General features: G+C 37.2%; 2 protein-coding genes across 3 annotated transcripts; both read right to left on the bottom strand.

Moving 5' to 3' along the window:
* Positions 1-7: 7 nt before the first annotated feature.
* LOC107188529 lies at positions 8-5,811 on the bottom strand. Its single transcript, XM_015576831.1, has 11 exons — positions 5,694-5,811; positions 5,485-5,620; positions 5,042-5,332; positions 4,682-4,833; positions 3,595-3,739; positions 3,120-3,475; positions 2,374-2,833; positions 1,138-1,839; positions 590-1,026; positions 300-489; positions 8-209 (listed from the first exon to the last, which is right to left on the bottom strand). The coding sequence occupies exons 1-11, from the start codon at positions 5,809-5,811 to the stop codon at positions 8-10; spliced, it is 3,189 nt and encodes a 1,062-aa protein (XP_015432317.1).
* Positions 5,812-7,235: 1,424 nt separating this feature from the next.
* Positions 7,236-9,865, bottom strand: LOC107188568 (ras-related protein RabJ-like). Of its 2 annotated transcripts, none has more exons than XM_015576876.1 (3): positions 9,576-9,865; positions 8,348-8,475; positions 7,236-8,014 (listed from the first exon to the last, which is right to left on the bottom strand). In XM_015576876.1, the coding sequence occupies exons 1-3, from the start codon at positions 9,616-9,618 to the stop codon at positions 7,520-7,522; spliced, it is 666 nt and encodes a 221-aa protein (XP_015432362.1). In that variant the 5' UTR covers positions 9,619-9,865; the 3' UTR covers positions 7,236-7,519. The 2 variants fall into 2 exon arrangements, with proteins under 2 accessions (XP_015432362.1, XP_015432363.1); XM_015576877.1 differs by lacking the exon at positions 9,576-9,865 and adding an exon at positions 8,747-8,866.
* Between the last annotated feature and the right edge of the window lie 10,037 nt (positions 9,866-19,902).

Below are 19,902 nucleotides of genomic sequence, written 5' to 3'. Positions count from 1 at the left end.
TTTTTTTTTAATCACGATAACTTCTTTTCTCTGTAAAGTCGCTGATGGTACAGTTTGGCGGTAACGTATCATGCTGATAAATGACCGGCCAATGACGCGCCGAGTATACTGGTGACTGTCGATGAAAAGAACGATCTCTGGTTAAATTATAAGGATAATATGTTTCGCTACAAGGTCTCCATTGGTCGTAATTCGAACCCACGTAGCACCTAAAATATACATTGCTGATAGTGAAAACTGTCGAAATAAAACAAGCTTGATCACTTTGTTATTATTATTATTACTACTACTATTATTACCAGGGATAGTGATATCCTTGTGAGAAACCACACCTGTGGTTAAGTTCACAACAATAATCCCAGTCACCGTACTCAGTTCCATCGAGTTCACAGGACCAAAAACCAGCAATCTCGTTCCGTTGACAAACGGTGCCATTCTTGCAAGGATGGCCGTTTACTGTGTAACGTCGAAATGCAGAAAGCATCCTTGCTAAATAATAACGGTGACACACAATGGAAAATATCAATCTCGGCTGATGCGTTACTCATGGTGTGGGTTCAAGTTTTCTTTGCTTTTAATTTCTACTTACAATGGAGGAAGTCGAATTCATGTTCATAACTATCGACAGACAATGGCGATTGAGGCTCGCCACTATCGACAACGCCATAATTATCTGTCTCCTCGTAATTCCGTTCGTAATAACGTCCGTATGTTTTCGGCTTGGACTTGTTCCTCGCTCGAGAATCGGAGTGGAAAATCGTTCCTGTTGAATGGGTTTTACTGTTAAACATGTCTTGTGGGTTCGATTGGCTTAGTGTAGGAGGCAACGGCTGGCCTTGTTCTTCGAGTATCGGTGCAACATTTATTTCGTAAAGAGCATTCATTGGCAAACCGCAGAATGGCTCAAGATCTTTCCACGTATACAGCATATGATCGTGGTCGTAGGTATAGTCGAAATTTGGTCTCAGGTCTTGAATCGATATGTCGCTTAACAAACAATTTTCCTGGGCACTGTCACCGGTAATCCTAATGAATAAATGTTGGATGACGTACGTTTAGAGTTCCTGATTCGATTAATTGTATTGCGCGTAAGGAGAGAAAAGCATGTTTAGTTTAAAAATAAGGAAGTGTGCTTACATGTAATTGAAAGACATGCATGTTGTCGTGCCCGTGTTTCTCATTAACGAACACTCCCGACGACATTCCGACTTTGTAGGTGCTCGTGTCGATGACACTATTGCGTGAGGCATTAATTTGCATGGCCTGTGATACCGAGTGTAACAAAGCTCGTCGGAGCGGGCTGGAACAGATTCCTTCTCGTATAATGCAGTGGTATCGGATACCGATGCTACCGAACGATACGTTTCGCAACCATTGGGGAAGCTACTTCTTTCGTATAATTCAGCGCCATCCATGTCGGGCATATTAACAGGATTTATTTCCCTCGAAGGCGAATCGCTCAAGAAACAATTGGGGTGTACATGCTCTGGAGCGCGTTCTTCGTGGTACTTGATGGTTCCATATACAAAAACGAAACTTTTGCAAATAAATTCTTGCGACATCGTGCATGCAAACTGACATTCCCCTAAATTATGCGCGAACGTTGATTTCCTCGTTATATCCGTCGGTATACCAAATCCACTTCTCACCCTCGAAAAACATTCTTCCGATGGGTAACGAGTCGTTGTCTTTTCTAAGAGACAAATCTTTGAATCTTGGATCACCACGTAGATATCGTAATCACGATCTGGCTCGAGATCCGTGTAAGAATTTAAATCTTGATACAAGAGATCGCTTAGCAAGCAATTGTCGCTGGGATTTGTGCTTAACACGTTGTATCTGCATAGAATGAAAATAAGAGAATTATAGGGATTTACGACGCAAGACTTGAGACGCGTTTCAAGTTGATAGGAAAGCTTGTTGAAGCACTGAGAAAACAAAGTCACCGTTGACGCTTATTAATCGCAAACTGTCACGATCACATCAGAATTCCTAAGAGTGTACGGTACTCAAAGTCATGGGATTCCTAAGCCACGGGTCGGGAAAACTCGAGCAAGATCGGCCCGGATATCGGCATTTAACGTGATTTTACAGTGATTCTTTGATGAATGCGACACGAGCAACGGCGTTATTTCCACCACTAGAGGAGTTCCCCTGAAGAACCAATCAAAACATATTTTTGAGGGGCTGAAAACCTTTCCGCTTAGCCACGAATGCTCCGAAGTGGACCCGAACACGTCGGACTCATCGAGACATTACTGTATTCGAGAAGCGTTAACGTCGTTTCGTGTTTCTGTTCAAATCAATGCTTCTTTGTTCGTTTCCTTCTTATATTACGAAGTTGGGACCAAGTTCTTCATCCCTTACCCTTACCTATAAGCGAAGCTTCCACAGGTAAATGTCGTTTCGATGTTGCAAAGCTGTTCACAATGTTTCAGATCACGTGCAAGATATGATTTCCGTAAGACATTTCTACCGAGTTTTGAACCTGTTGCGAATCTAATCGAACACCTCTGTGTTGCCGGTGTTTTCCCCTGTTCCTCGAAAGGGTACTCTTTCGAGGATGGGACGTGGTTCTCGCTGTATCCAAATGCACCACCGTAATTGTATAATTTGTCAGAAGAATGTTCCTTGCCGCGGGAATAGAAGGAATCGTGTTGTAGCGACTGGTCGTCGAGCCGGTACACGGGAGAAACTGAAGATCTTTCGTTTGAAAATCCTTTGTTGTAGTCAATGCGAGAATCGTAGAAAGATTTGTCGTTAACACTACTTCCTGAACTTCTCCCGTCACCGTACCAGTAGTTCGAAGGTGCATTTCGATGGAAAGCAAACTCTGTAGAGTATAAAATGTATTTCTCTTTTCTGTGTTACCGAGGTATTATACATACAGACGTATATATAGACGGCATCTATTCTCGAAACAAACTACGATAACGACCAACGTGTATCTTGCATAGGATTGAAAACAGAAAGATAAAGGAAAACGTGAGTAGGTAATAAGGAAAGTGAATAGGAAGAAAAACGTAAAGGTATGCTTCAGTGAAAAGTGTTGGTATAGTATACCACTCCATATTTATGTGTTGGAGTTTTCTGTGGATATAGAGGAGTACGTTACTCACCCCGAAGACTTTCTTGGGAAAATTGTTTATCGAATCGTCCGTGTTTGTTATCATGAAAATTTTCACTAGACTCTTGACTCGTTGGATATAGTGTCTGGTAGAGCGGGAGACCCGACGATATTGATTGTTGACGGAAAATATCGTTATTTGTATTTTTCTGTTCCGTCTGTGACCACGGGATGCTTGGTTGAATCTGCTCACGAAAAGTACCGCCGTTTCTCATAGAACGAAAACAATTTTGATCCTTTTCGTAATAATCGTATAGAGAATCGATTATGAAGTCCTTGTCAAGGTTCATGCGAAAGTATGGTGTTGCTGTCAGTTCGCATAAACCATTCGATCTATTCGTTTCAGGCCTTGAAATTACAAACAACCATCGTTAACGATTCATTGTTACGTGTATCATGTCCAAGGACATGAAATTGTTCACCTCGAAGTCAAAGGCATCGTCGACGAAAATTGTTGCCTCACGTACCTGTAGTTAAAACCTTTACAATCGAATGCCTTTTCGTGTTCGCATGCGCGATAACAATCCTGTACATTCTCACAATTTACGACACGTTCGACAAGCAGTTCCATCGTCTTCTTACCAGGTTGCCGTTTTCGATGACAAGTCACGACTACGTAAATGGCACAATGAATCAGAATCACACTCGTTACACAGCAATACAATTAACAATGTTCTTAAACATTCGGGGTAGGGGTGTTTCAATATATTAATTATGGTATTTACTTTCTAGATTATTGAATGCTCCATTGCTAAACTTACGCGTGAAATCGTTGTTACTTTCCTTCCGCGGTAACGACGAACTTTGAACGATACAAAGAAAGATCAGCGAAATCAGAAGTGACCACAGCCAGGATTTCGTCAACATGTTTTATAATTCGTAGAATCGATACGAGAAATTAAAATTGCTTTTTTTTTTGGTCGCTATTCGATGTAACAAAATTTGTCGATTCCTCCGAAACGATGATATTTCATAATGTCAGCAGTCGACGTTGGTGTTCGAAATTACCTACAACTTTTTTTTTTACCGACTTTATCGGTATTCCTGCTACAGGAAACTTTTCGAGATTTATTGGCGCACATATTTTACATGTCGATAAGTACGTGCAAAACTGTAAATACGATTGTAAGGACAGACGTATGTATACTAAATACACGCGTGTAACAACTCGACGAGATGGCGCGAGAAGTAATGGAGAAATTACAGTCGCGTGCGGTTTTATAGAAAAGTGAACGTTTCCGTGGAAATAGTGGGAGGAGTTATGCGCATGATGGAGAAGGAGCACATCTAGAGTCGCTGGAGTTTTTGGCCGATTATTAGAGACAACGACAAATACCAACAAGTCTTATTGAACGTCTATTGTATGCCAATTTACACTATCCAAGAACCATTTCTAATTGCTTTATTTTATTAAATTTTCATTTTCATCTGTTTCAAAATACATAGATATAAGTAGGGGTGTTTCAATTCGGTTTATCAATTATCTCGGTTATTATAAAAAATATCCCCGATTACTAATTATTATAATAATCATTCTCTCGTGTTGAAACTTACCGAAAGGACTACTCGATGCTTTCTGTTCGTTTCTAGTCGCGAGTATATCCAAGACCCTACGGTTGTCGTCACCGGAAAGAAAACGTCCGTCGTGATCGATGAACAGATCGTAGATACTAGCGAGTCCGTAGTTTGTCTTGCTATCTTTACTTCTTAAAATTACCAAAACACGTCTTCCTTTTTACAAATTCATTTCAACTGGTTATAAAAGTACGATTATGAGGACTCGTTGTTGGAATACTCATACATACACTAATTTTGAATGTCGAATTGAAGGATGGGCGAGAGGAGAGTAGAGGAAGAAAAGGGATGAAAAGAAGAAAGAAGGTAAAAGATGACGACAGAACAGGATTATTTTACCTCGGATATAAAAAGGCGTAAATTGGCATCGACGATAAATGTTTGAACGATTTTCGAAATGAACTACCGCCGACGTCTGTAACGTGTCCTTGTGCGTTCGATCGATCGTTAGGTTTCATCAACAGATTTCCATTTCCATGTCGAAAGTCTCCATACGAAGGGTCACCGGTACACCACGACGAACCGTGCCGTGTTTTTACGTATACGTCGTAATCAGGATTAATCTCTAGATTTTCCAGCACCGGTATAAGGGCGCTGATGGCACAGGTACCATTACCCTTTACGCCAACGCTAATAAGAAGCCGAACATTAACAGGGAGAATAGAAAAATAGTTTGTAAATTAAACTGAGAAATTTATGCGTATCTTCTGAATATTTACATCTGAGGAGAGAACCAAGTAACAAGTTTATCGTATGAATGATTTATCGAGCATTTTTCTTACCCGAATGTAAATGAATTACAGACATGTTCACTTTTCGAACATTGTTCCTCGCATTCCGTTAAATCCGTGACGTCGACTCGCAATACGATATCCGCGTCAGACAATTTAGATCCCACCGATATCCTTCCGTAACAATCTAAGGAATGAAATGGTTTTCTTTTCTTTTCCGTTTGTTTTGTTTCGAAGATTGTTCAGTCGATGAATTTTACCATTTCCAGCAACAACTATATGATTATCGATCGTCAGACATTGCACTCGTAAACATTGTCCAATAATGTTAAAAATATGAAGCACGGTCGGTAAAACTACAAATCTCCGTTTAAGCATTTTTTTTACCGTTTCACCGATGCTTCGGATAATTTTGTACAATGAATTCTTTGGATCGTTAATCAACAGTGGATGGTCCAACGCCGATTAGACCGATGGAAAAATCATCAGAGGTATTACATTCACTCGCAATCACACATATACCGACGCATCGCATTCACCGTGCGCGATAGACAGAATTACACGTGCCACACTAGGGGGGTACACATATTTTGCGAATGTTCAGCGATCTGAACTTTACCAAAGTTCCCACCCAACTGTCGGACTACTCTCTCATACAAGACATAATAGGAGCTCTCTAAAGTGAACATTACGTTAGAATCGTCTCTCTGTTCTTGGTCTCTCCTCCTTTCCTACTTGTAAACATGAAGAAACTCCTCCAGTCTACACCCGTACTACGTATTGTATACGTATTTGTGTGTGATAATTGATCGTGTAGCAGGTACGACATAATGTTGTAACGCGCACCTTTTTTCTCGCATACATCCACAATCCAAACAGATCGTGCTCGCGGGATTTCGTTTCTTCTTTGGTATGCACACGCATATGTGTAGTAATATGTACCCTCACGAGCAAACTCGGCTTCCGCTAGGGAAAAAAGTGGCGTAAGGGAAGGACCTCCTACTCACTTGGTAAATTTATTTCGAGTACCGAAATAAAGGTTAAATCGAATATTAATTTCATATAAATTTCAGTAATTCACGATACCAAGCAGTAGGAGGCGGCCCTTCCCATACGACACTTTTTCCCCGAGCGGAAGTCGAGTTTGCACGTCATTGTACAAGTTGGAATAGCGCGAAATGAGAGAGTTTAAATATCTCATACAGAAAATGTAACTTTCAACGCCTGGAATCGAATGCAGGACGACCAAACTTTTACGTAACCAAGCGAATCTGTAATCGTGTAGTTAAATAGAAAATAAATAGATCGGATTGTGGATACGATTTCTCGATGAGTATATGTTGAACGTTTAATAAAATATCAATACCCGCCCAGCCTGGTACGTAATCAATCTGTCGATTTGACACGATTACTGAAGAAACGTATTCTAATGTCCTTATTTTGAATCGCTATATGTAGTGTAGAAGATTACCGCGGGAATACTTACGTAAGAAGAATGAGATAAGTTAAACAAAGCTGAGACGCGTCACGCTTCTTGAAGCCCGGCCCAAAGAGAGGATGATTCATCTTTCGATTATCGTTCTAGTCTCGACTTACGAGCACGGAATTCTTCTATCCGTAATTTAGTTACGAGAGGTGTGTGCATTACTTTTTGCTTCGGAGAAACGGACTTTTGCCTAGTCTCATCGGTACGTACGACAGTTTCTACCTATTGAATGCATAGAATATTTTCGACTTTTTTGAAAAACGTAATAAAACTATTCGGTACATGAAAAAGAACGAATTGTTACGAATGATTTTTTTGTTACTATAAATGTGATTTATGCAAAAAAATATTGCTGTCGTTACAAATGCCTCCAACATATTTACATTAAACGAGAATGCATTCGAATTGAGCGTATTTATATTTGCGAGGGTGGGCCATGTGTAATCATACAAGGGCGAAAAAGATTACGAATGCACATACATACATATATGTATATATGTACTCTTAACATTGTAGTAGAAAGGGGAGAAATGTGAAGAGTACACTCCATATGTATGTATTATGTATTCGAATCATTGGCAGGCACGACGAGAAAGCAGATTAGCAACACGCGTACGGTTTCTCGTCTATCCCATGCGCAATACTGACGTTTTGAGGCTTTTCCTCGAGGGATGGTACAAGGGGTGTGTTCGTGTCAGGCCAAATGGAATTCACTGACTCGTACACTTTGACAGACGTAAAATCACGATCGATCGATGACAGTCTGAGAAGTCCCATGCCGATGTCTAAAAAAACGTTTTCGATTCCTTCATTCTGTAGCACCGATGTTTCGTGATAGGTTGCGCCGATTTTTGTTGCATAAACTCTACCCTCCTCAGCGTCAACTTGTCGGTCCTTCTTTAGATCCGACTTATTTCCAATTACGACCAAAACCATGCTCTCTTCAATGTTTCTACGAAGTTCCATTACCCAATCCTTCATCGCTCTGAATGTGTTGTATTGTGTTAAATCGAATACCAAAATAGCGGCATTCGCATTTCGATAATACATTGGTGCCATCGATCTGAATCTTTCCTGTCCCGCTGTGTCCCAGACCTGTATATACCCAACAGAACAACTCAATCTATGTATGCCAAGTTACGCTCGTTAAATCCGTCAACGACTCATTATACGTATAAGTACTCTATGCATCTTTAACTATATTTTTTTTCGAGGAAACGACCACATTCGAAACATATATATGTGATATATGTATACACATGTTTTTGTACAAGACTAGGGTTATATACATTTACTACGAGATCGAGTTTTAATAACCGAACGAGTGTCACGTATGTGTTGCAATTCGTTCGAAAGTACAGACAGAAGGGAGAAGCAAAAAAAAAATAGTAAAATTCGTTTGACGTTTTAATTTGTCTAACGTGATACCTGTAGTAGTATTCTTGTGTTTTCCACGTTCAGTTTGCACGTGAAAAAGGACGCGCCTATTGTAGGATTTATATGTTCGTTTAAAGTTTTCCCGACGTAACGAATGATCATACTTGTTTTTCCGACACCTGAAAAATTAATACGTCGTGCAGTCAATTATAACCACGAGCTTCATTTGTCCGTTCAGAAGAAAATTATTGTGTCTGCATGCAAAGAAATTTATTTACAATTTAACATTGGCAATATATGTATGTACTGTTAATGTGGTAACATGAATATGTCAGTGTCTTACATCCAGGCTCTTTTTACACGGTTTTCTAAACACGTTTTGTTTACTTTTACACAAGTTTTTAAACGTTTTATTTACTTTTACACGGTTTTTTAAAGCGTTTTACTTACTTTAACATGGTTGCAATAATGCACACTAATTAGGGCCCAGAACATGTTATAAAAATCATACGTATGCTGTACGAAGATTTCAAATCCATCTTTTCTTCAATATACTGCATAGTGCAGTTATGTTTGTTTTCTAATTCTCCTAAAACATATACAGTAAGTATACTAACTAAATGACAGGTACCCTTATTGTTAACAAGCAAATAGAAATAAATTTTTCTGTGTACAAAATCTAGAAAAATAATGTTGCAAGATATATAAAAGTGTAGGAATATAAGATTTATATATGTGCTTGTGACTAGTTATAGGCATCTGGCAGGTAATTAGTGCAGCTTCAGCGATAGCACAGACAATCTCTCTTCCTCAAGGGTAATAAAATAATAAAATCTAAATTGTTAAGTACTGAACTGTTGAATTCTTTTACTCATGAACTTTAACCCAGCCCTTTTTTTGCATGTTTCTTTGCTTTCACGGTATGCATCCACCGTGTAAAAAGTGACCCAAGTGTATCCAATTTATTGCTAGAATCTAATGTACGCACGTGTGCCAATGTGTGTACATATACATATACGCACACACAAACCGAAAGCTAACCTAAATACCATTCTGAAAGTAACCAACACGTTATACGGTACTACAGTGTATAAATTTCTTTGAAAACTTGAAATCAGACAACGAAAATCGAGAAAATAATGGAAAATGGTAGCAACGAAAAATTGACATTTTTAAACATTATACAGAAAATGAAATGCAACAAGTATAAAAGGAAAATGCAGACGGTATTCACAAAATTACAAATAATTCTTACTGTTATTCGTGATCTACAACTTACCCTGAGATCCTAAAGCAACAACTTTTCCTTCTACGGTTTTCATTTTCTACATACCAAGAAACAATGCATTATTGTGTTGAGTAAGCTATCGTGTACCTCTAGGCACTGACGGGCACTTTTGGCACACCAATAGAACGACGACCATCAATTTTTCACTGGTTCCTCCGTACATCGTATAAAATTATAAACACACAGTTACATATACCCTTGTTGGTAAATGTAACTGTCAATGATAATTTGCAAAGTATGTATCTCCAATGTCTCTTAGATGTTGTACTTTTGAATCGAAACGAAAGGACAAAAAGTTGACAACGACTCGTACGTGACGTCTACCCAATAACGGTTAAAAAAACTGCCTATCCTACTCTGACAATTTGAAAGTTATTAAGTTACAACAGGAGTTCTGTCTGGTGTCGTGATACTTCACGAAATAAAGATTACGAAAAAATACAAAAGAAAAATCTACCCATTGCGAATAGAAATTGTTTTAACCGTGTCAGATTGCCTTTACAATCCTCTTGAATGACAGTATAGTCAAAGAGACCGGAGCCGCCATCTACGGTAAAATGTCTAACCTACTAACAAATTACTGTACTAGAAGTGATTGGTATTATTACCGACGAGGTACAATAGACGCTCAATATATGCATACATACATAATATATACCACAAACGAGAATCTCGCTGAGTACATACATATATTCATACATATGTATACATAGATGAATAAATTGTGTAAACTCCTGTTTCATTAGAACAATCAAATGGAGATCACATAACTATTAGGGCTGTTTAATTTTCATTTTTCATAGATGTATTTTCTTTGAATTAATAATTACTGAAGGTTACAATTAATTGTTTCTAAGAATCTGGGACTAAACAGCAAGATATTTATATTTTGGAAACCAAATATCGAGGACTATCGGTTAAAAATTTGAACAGAATATAGTCACATTCCTTAAAGTTTCCTCTACATAATACAGATTTTCGAACACGGTTTTTTTTTCGGTATACCTCGTCTAAGGTGATATGAGAACAGATTATATAGGCAACAAAAGATTCTTGCCACGTACAGCTAACCAAGTAAAGAAGCTGGTAGCAAGAATCAATTGATCGAAAGAACAAACTCGCAGCCAATTAGCTCATATTATTTGCTATATAATTCGTCAACTGGTAGATGATTATGACTGTCAATTATATACCAAATAATAATGATTGCCCAGGTCTCACCACGTGGAGGTTGCTGCGAATGGAGACCCACCCCCCATCGCGCCTACACCGCCCCTCCCGTTGTGCTTTTTGCACAATTTTCCCCAACGAATCTAGTTGTTGCTTGAATCGAATCAGCCCCCATGAAGATTTTCATATGACACGAACTCTTCTCGTGAACTTCATCTACATATAGATACGTAGTATGAAATTCACGTGAAGAGTAACTCATCATATGTGATCATTATATGAAGAGATGTCTTCATATGAAGATTTCTGAAACAGACCCTGAAAGATTAGAACGAGACATTATTATTTGTCTTCATATGATGATTTCTGAAACAGACCCTGAAAGATTAGAACGAGACATTATTATTTGTCTTCATATGATGATTTCTGAAACAGACCCTGAAAGATTAGAACGAGACATTATTATTTGTCTTCATATGATGATTTCTGAAACAGACTCTGAAAGATTAGAACGAGACATTATTATTAGGTGTGGGTATACTTCGGTTTGAAGTTTGAATCCACGATGATTCCTGAAACAGAATGTTAAAGAGAAACAGAAGTACAACGATGACAATAAAACATGTTAATGGACATTTCATGATGCATAAATTTAAATAACAAGTGCAATAACAATTTCAATAATAAGTGCGATAACAATTTCAATAATAAGTGCAATAACAATTTCAATACCAACATACAATAAGAATAAAAATATACGGACACATTTTTATACATATTTTAGTTCGATAATAGAAATTCAAAATACATATCAGAATAAAACATAGTTACGAACATTTTATTTTACATAAATTTCAATAAGAATTTCAATAACAACATATACATAATAATAATACATAATATAATAGCATGGTTTTATAGACATTTTATTTCGGTGGAGTTGAAATATGATCCCACGACGATACCGAACCTGAAACAGAAAACTCAAGGAATTTGATACATGGTACATATTATCTTCTCATGTGTTGACAAACTTGTGTTCATTGTAGGAATTTATGTAGATCATCTGAAACAAACTAATTCATTGGGTAAGAAGCTGAAAAGGAAACGGGTTAGTACACACAAAATATTAAGATTATCAGTCGTTATTATCGAAAAAAATGAATTTACTAGAACGGTATAGACTCGACTATTAAGCAAATGCATTTAAGCAAAAAATGAATTATGTCTCTGTGCAAAGATGAAACAAGAATAGATTTTATCGCGACTCCATTACTTCATTTGTGATATGGAATAATCAATATTTAACAGAATAAAAGCATTTAAATCGAAATAATCGTATTTTACTGTATCGAAATTGAAATTATACTCGTACAGAGATAGCAATAACGAATTAACGGCGACTCTACTTGAGAAGTTGCTATCAATATGAAGTATCGAATTTGCATTTGCATATTTTTTCAGCTGCAAGCTTTTCATTAATTGTCATGTTTAGCAACAATCGCGAAGAAACTTTGATTTTTACAGAGAGATTCCAAACATTTACAAAAATGTACACTATTTTGATATCAATATTGTATGCAAGTAACGTATAACGATTCAACTATTAACCTACTAACACCTCTAACAACAAATAGTCACGCCTACTTTAAAAGACTCTAATTAAACTTTAATCTCAAGTGATCTTAATTTTCATTATTTTTATCTCAAATGTCAGTAACTAATCAAATCTTCAATCAAAATATAAGATTTTCAATGTGTGTGTAGCAGACATTAATGGTCCAAGAAATTACAAAACAATGATTCTGTTATTATACAAAAATTGAACACTTCTTTCGGCAAAATATATATTTTTCTCAACAGTATTTCCAACGCAAACACTTGGCAAGAAATACAAAAACTGTCCACTCTGTACATTTTATTTTATTCAAAGAAGAACCCGTGAGTGGACCATTATATTTCTTTACGCAACACTAACTAATGGAATATAATATGAAAAAACTCCCGAGAGCAGCCACGTAGGGTGCTTATCGCTCGCAACACTAATCATTTAATATCAATTTATGTTCAGAAAATTCTGAAAAAACGCGAGTGGTGCTTTCTTTGCTCGCCACGCTAATTTAATAAATATAAAAATGAAAAAACTCCCGTGCACCTTCATCTCATAATACGCAACACTAACTTTAGGTTGAAATAAACAGGGCAACCATTTTGGGCTGCGTGTGAACCACTCTTTGCAGCAATATAAGCTGCTGCTTTGTGGTTCTGATAATGGTTGCAGCATAGTTTTGGGCGTTTCATTGATAGCAACACTAATACAAACCCGATCGATTCATCTCGCAACACTAATTCAACAAAAGACAAGGACTATATGAATCAATTAAAATTGTGATCTTTAATCCAACAAGACTTTCATTCAAATAATAAGTATAAACAATCGCGCTCAGTCATTATCGCAACACTACCCTGAAAATATAAAAATGATTTTAATACAAACACGATTTCATCATTCGCAACACCACCCTGAAAATATAAAAATGATTTTAATGCAAACACGATTTCATCATTCGCAACACTACCCTGAAAATATAAAAATGATTTTAATGCAAACACGATTTCATCATTCGCAACACTATTCTCCAAGCAATTAGGAATATCAATATTAACAATTTACAAGGCTAATGCAACCCGTGATCTAGTCTCATCCGCAGCACTAATTCAAACCGCGATTTTGCCCAAACTTGCTGTTCGTTGGGCCGGGTACATTGGCCAAAAATACTAACTACTACACAACTACAAGCGAGTACAGTGACAAAGTAGTAATGACTCCGCATCCGAAGATGCAAAGCCATTCGTTGCTGCCCTCTTCGATACACAGTTTGTGTTGGGCCACTTCTTTTCTTCGGCGGTCCACCCGAATCTGAAATCCTAAAACTGCTCGGTTGTGGACGATCAACCGAACTCGCAAGAGTCTTGTACGATCGTACCACGAGTGCAATCGAGCAGGTCGTTCGTTTCGTCGTTCCTATCCTTCCGACCGCGACCGCGACAAAACTATTTGACAAATTTGAAAGAATCGAAATCGAAACCAGAAGCAGACAGCATGCTCCGTCTGGACCAGTTTCGAATCGACACAACAAATTACCCGGTAGCAGGACTATCACGCGAAATGGGGGGCCTACCCGATCAGAGACTGTGATAGCCTGCCCCGGCCCCTACCTACTTACAATTTAATCATACATTCACACACAAGAAGGTATGCTACCTGCCTACCTGACCCTATATTTAAAAAGAAATGGCAAAAAACAGATTCTCACCAACACACAACACTCCACGGTTCTCAATCATACGCCCGGGTGCAAATTAGCCTAACACCTAGGGAGGACGTCCCGGGACGCCTCCGACACCCGAGCGTAATACACAACTTTCACACTCTACATAGGTACGTACCATTTTCCTGAAATCGACTGGCAAAGACTAGCATCCATTGCGAAAATAGAGAAATTCTCTGAGTATTATAAGTACGTATATTTGGTATACTTTAAATCGATTACGTGTTAAATTTCTCGCATGATAACGAGAGACTCGAAATCAGTACATATTCCATGGACATTTTATTATAGACATTGTATAAAGCAAAGGAATATGTACGATTGATACCGGAAATTGTAAAAAATTGTTCAAAGGTACAATTACAGATGAAATGTTAATTGATAGAAATAGAAACCGACGCAATTCCACTGCCTAACCATACACACAAGTGGAAAATACGTCGTGCACGGTAAGCTAACTTCGCCAGTCGCATACACATGTTATTTATATGAAATCAAGTCATCGTTCCCCGTTGCTCTCACCCAATCAAGTAGCACCTGGGCACGTGAAAGGGTTTGAGCAACGAACACGGAATCAATATCCTGAAAATCCTAACTAAAAAACATATTACATAGTTCATTCTCTTCTAACGGGCTAATATTCTCTTGGAATAAAAGTGACTCGACTTTATATTAATAAAAATTGATAAGCAAATATTGATTATTTATTAATATTGTACAATTTAATTATCAAGACTCTAAGCAAGATTTTGCAATAAGATATATGTATGACTCTAGATATATTGAACAATCCTCGGGCGATCCCATCGTCAAAGCCAATGTAAGATATATATCAAAATATAAGTATCACGTCACTTTGACTCAGAAATCTACCCGTCGCGAAATGCCTTCTTGTACATGGCCTCTAATATCACATAGTGAGTAACGTGGTAGTACGTATTTGATATAATTCACTATTTCATTAGTAAAATATACAAACAAGCATTATATATTAGTCAGTGATGCTTCTTGAATATTCCTATTTGTATTAAAGATATAAATGAAGACAAATATACCTTCGATACAAATAAGAATATTCATACAGCATCACCGACCAATATGCAATGCTTGTTTGTACATTTTATTAATACTGCATTTAAATGATAATTAAATTTACTTTATATTAATTTTCTTATTTCATTACAAATGACGGTAAAACTTTTGAGAATAATAAAGAACACACTAACGGTGAAATCAAAAGTGATTAACATGCTAACAATCATAAAAATTGACTCTATTACCAGAGGTGTCCAAATGCCACCCACGAGCTACAAGCAATTACAAGCCTCCCCTCGTGGGTTTCCCCGACAACCGATCTCAGATTGACTCGAGCGAGTCAACCTGAGTTCCGTAGTGGGGGTACCTCCGGAAGGGAAGAATGCTGCTCGCAAGTGGTATATAGACACCTCTGGCCCTGTCCTTTTTAAGGGACAGACTTTACAAATACTCGTTTCTTCTGAGTACATACATGTATGACTACCATACCGATATGTTTAAGGAACATTGTATTCATGCTGGCCAAACACAGTAGTACCTTCCCTGCATTTAACGCTCACGTGAGTACACGCCAGCACGTTTCGATATACATATTACTACCCGTGTGTACGTAAAATTGGATACAATTCTTTGCTATTGACATCAAAACGACCGGCCACGACAATAATTTAACACGTGTACACTCATGTTAAATTATTCCATAACACATAGTTTTTCACGAGGGTGTGCATACCGATGCACAGACGACGCAATTCAACACGTCTGGCGTTTTATGGACCGATACTTTATAGGTATTTGGAAATACGAATGAAACCTGAAACACTGGTTTCAATTTTTGAAACGTGCTGCCGAGTCTCGTGGTATTGCGTTAATTGCTGTATGTAACATGCACATCTAAAAAGGCACCACAATGTTTTCCCCTCTACTTTAAACATATCGATGTGGTTTCCGTTCTTTCGATTCTATATTCCTCGACATATACATATTTCATACATTAATGTGTTCAGTATTATTTTTCAATCAATTGACCGTACTTGTAAACAACACTAGAATAATTTTTATGTAATCGTCTTGATTGATGAAGACATTAGTAGAATAATTTTAGTGTAGTGAACTCTAGTTAACTGAATAATATAGTACCACGTTCTCGATTAATAAAAAAAATATCAATTGTTGTAAACCATAGGACATCTGGTCCCAAAATATCAAAGATCAATATTAATCAATAATTTCACGTTAAGTTAATCATTTGTTTGTAAATATACTTTCAATCCAAAGTATTTCTGAATTATATTACTAATAATAAACGCGGCGTACAAGAAGACCCTAGCCTATCTAAGAAACACAACAGATCGATGTCACTACTCGCGGATATGATTGCATATCCGCGTTCACTGTACTCGCAATATTAAGCACGTATACAACCAGTCACCCGTGCCGCTTTGGACCAATCGTCCTACGACATGATTGGGGACCAGAGGAACAAAAAGCATGCGACTCACCCGATGACAGAAGGGCTCCGTCTAAGACTCTAGGAATCTGGAAAAAAAAAGGAACAAAATGCGTTACAATCTCTTCTCAACATTTTACTTATTTCGATTGAATAATGTAAGTAAGAATATTTAAAGATGCTTACAGTCTTGGCGGGTGGAGCTTCGCCCGAGGACATCCTCTGGAATAGTCGTTAATACAGCGCCTGATGAATCTGATAAAAAAGGAACAGAAATCGTTAGAACCTCGTCACAAAATTCTAGCTGTTTCAATTGTATAGTGTAAGTAATAAAATATAAAGATACTTACATCCTCTGTAAACAGAGCTGCGCAAAAATATTCTCTTCAGTGATGCATTGACTCTAGTTTCGTGACTCAAAAAGCAAAAAGTGTCCCGACACTCTGACAGTAATAATTGATAACACGCAATAAACACTGACTCTACTTTCGCGAGAACCTAACATCTCCGGTGAGATTCTACACGGAGCCAGTTCGCTCCGTATAAACAAAAAATACGATACAAACACTGACTCTATTCGGTCGCATTGCGCGCGGCCACAAAATTCTCTGAAAGAAAAGTACATGGGAAAAAATACAATACGGCACACTTGTGCCTACCTACTGCTTTTGTTTCTGTATCCTACCAAGTGTTTGTCGAGAAAATATTGCCTTTCAATAATTAGCATGAGCTCAAGTATTATTAAATATTACAGAATAAATATTCAATTGCATATAAATATATAAAATCCTTTATACGCGTATATTTAATATTTATGTATCATATTAAAGACATTTGTTGTTAGAGCTGTAAGCACGTTCATTTTCTTTGTCTAAACCACGTCCCGATTTTTGTAAATATTCAGAAAATCATTACAAATATCAAAGCTTCGTTATTTATCCATGCTCCGATGAGCACAGTGAATTACGCAGTTTCTATATAATCAAACTTACAAACGAAACTATATGCAAATGCAAACACGGTGATCCCATAAAGATAGACAGGTGTAATTATTAATATTAAAACAATTTCGCGACCGTGACACAGTAAATTACGAATATTTCGAATTTAAATGTTTAAAATTGAAATGTTTAAATTTTCCAACGGCCACGGTAGCCATTGTGAATTCTTCAACTGCGCAATTAAATTCAAAGTACTTGCCCGAAGAATTCTCGTTCGATCTTTGCACAATAAATCAAAAAATCGCGATCGTGCTTACAACCAGACACAATAGAAACACGATAAAATGAAAATATATAGTATATTATCACCTATTTGTTGCAACAAGTTACCAGATTTTACCAATGGTCCGTCAGGGCGTCGGTGGGACATCCTTCGAACCGGTCCTCTGAAACAGAAAATAAATGCGTTTACTCCAAGCAATTACATCAAGTTACAAATGGTTTCGTTACAAATAAATAACTATTGTATTCGAGGTCTGCCGTAAAAGATTGTAAATGGAACCAGAAATGCGAATATACTATGGCGTGGATAAAGAAAGTCGCGAAAACCGATCACCTTGTCCCGTAATATCGAATTAGTTTACGATAATTTACTCTAAAATGAATAAATATTAAACGAAAGTAACGATAGAGAATTAACGAAGGCACTAATAATTCGCGTAAATGATTAGATGTGAAAAGTAAAGATCACGTACTTGTTCTTCGACGGGAGCGAGCTCGGTTCACGTCTTATCACCTCAACTTCTTCGACGCGAATGACCGACGCGACAAAGGGTCCTAGGCCGCCTTTGAATGCTCGCGTTCGGTTAATTCGGCTGTCTTAGGGAGATGGCGAGGGTTTCCCCTTTCCGTCTCACTCCAATTTGTGTACGACCTTTTTCTTTCGTATACCTGCGATTAGCTCAACGGGCACTGACCCACCTCAAACGGAAAAATAAACACACAATGACGACTTCCCAGAAATTTAGTCAAAGTCATATGTTTTGTACATCTGGTTTCCAACGAAAGTTTACATTCCATTGTACCCTACGACTAATGAATGAATTCAACTGCGTACATATCCCAGGCTATCTCTGATAATTTGTTATTTCAATTCGTCTTAAATGGAAGGTACTGATATACAATGCCTATGGGTATGTTTACTGCCCCTTTGTCAAAGTTTTGAAACATACGGTTTTTCACACGAACATGGGTATTCCACGACAAGCGGACCACTTTTATACATGATGTCTGGGATTTTAAATTGAAATATACCAGAAAGAATTTTGTTATAGATGGAGAATGAATTAATAATTTGTTATATATTTCAGATCAAATAACTTTGTACATGAATTACTAATTTTTTTCACATAATACCTTAATATTTTATTACGCAGAATGTTTAGAAGAATCCAATTACGTAAAAACAATATTTTTATTCCATAATATTTCAGTATCATTGAAATGAAAACATAATTAACTTTCAAATTTAAGCAAATTCTCCACTTATGAAGAAATTATTACTGTTATGTAATAGGCCACATCCCTCTTTGTGAAAAAACGTTTGGATATCTTTTAAAATTAACTGACGCTTTTTAATTGATCAGTTCCTGGAATTTTGGCCCTCTACAGCCCCGAGATGATAAATTATCAAGCGCCTAGTCGACATATAAACATACATGATGGTACACAATTGGCTAGTAACTTGGATGTTTTGTCGTAGATTGCAGCACGAGACCTTCAACAACATTTTCAACTAAATGTTGTATACGTAAATATTAATTAAAAGTGTTGTAACCAGTTGATGTACAATATCAACTCAAAAGGCTTTGTTTGATATCTCTAAATGCATATCTCGTACATATATAATATGTTCAAAAGAAAAAGAAAGTGAGAATAGATCCTGATTTATATTGTATAAATGAAATAAAATTCAGTCTCGATGTATGAATATATACATATATATATATGTATACAAAATATGTATAATGTATATTCAAATTACATGAGCATATACGTATAGTAAACACACTCGTTATATTAGAAAGTAAATGCTATCACAGTTGGATACGAGTGGCAAATTGGAATTAGGTGGCTACTGGCCAGACCTCGAGAATGATAAAAACAAAGTGTGAAAGCGTGTTGAGACTGTCCTGTAAAGACGACGGGGAGACGGTACTTGTTCATTGCACACTGTATGATTCGCCTTTGATATTTTTTTGTGAAAAAGAAGTTGAGAGTGAACGGATAAATGAGCGGCGAACGACTGTATCGGATAGGGGAGGAGAGTGAAAAAGAAAATGAAAGAAGTAAGTCTGTGAATGTCAAGGGGAAAGATGGAGTGAGTGAAA

This window comes from Dufourea novaeangliae, unplaced genomic scaffold (assembly GCF_001272555.1).
Source record: "Dufourea novaeangliae isolate 0120121106 unplaced genomic scaffold, ASM127255v1 scaffold133, whole genome shotgun sequence".
In the NCBI taxonomy this organism is placed as follows: domain Eukaryota; kingdom Metazoa; phylum Arthropoda; class Insecta; order Hymenoptera; family Halictidae; genus Dufourea; species Dufourea novaeangliae.
The sequence above is the reverse complement of the archived record's forward strand: the minus strand, read 5'-3'. Positions and strand labels throughout refer to the sequence as shown.

Excerpts from the sequence above, each read along its gene's own strand:
- LOC107188568 (XM_015576876.1), bottom strand. The coding sequence starts at position 9,618 with ATGAAAACCGTAGAAGGAAAAGTTGTTGCTTTAGGATCTCAGG. Across the intron at positions 8,476-9,575 it reads TGTTGCTTTAGGATCTCAGG|GTGTCGGAAAAACAAGTATG; the intron begins GTAAGTTGTAGA and ends TTAATTTTTCAG. Across the intron at positions 8,015-8,347 it reads ACACAAGAATACTACTACAG|GTCTGGGACACAGCGGGACA; the intron begins GTATCACGTTAG and ends GGGTATATACAG.
- LOC107188529 (XM_015576831.1), bottom strand. The coding sequence starts at position 5,811 with ATGCTTAAACGGAGATTTGTAGTTTTACCGACCGTGCTTCATATTTTT. Across the intron at positions 5,333-5,484 it reads TGTAATTCATTTACATTCGG|CGTTGGCGTAAAGGGTAATG; the intron begins GTAAGAAAAATG and ends GCTTCTTATTAG. Across the intron at positions 210-299 it reads CAAGGATATCACTATCCCTG|GTGCTACGTGGGTTCGAATT; the intron begins GTAATAATAGTA and ends TGTATATTTTAG.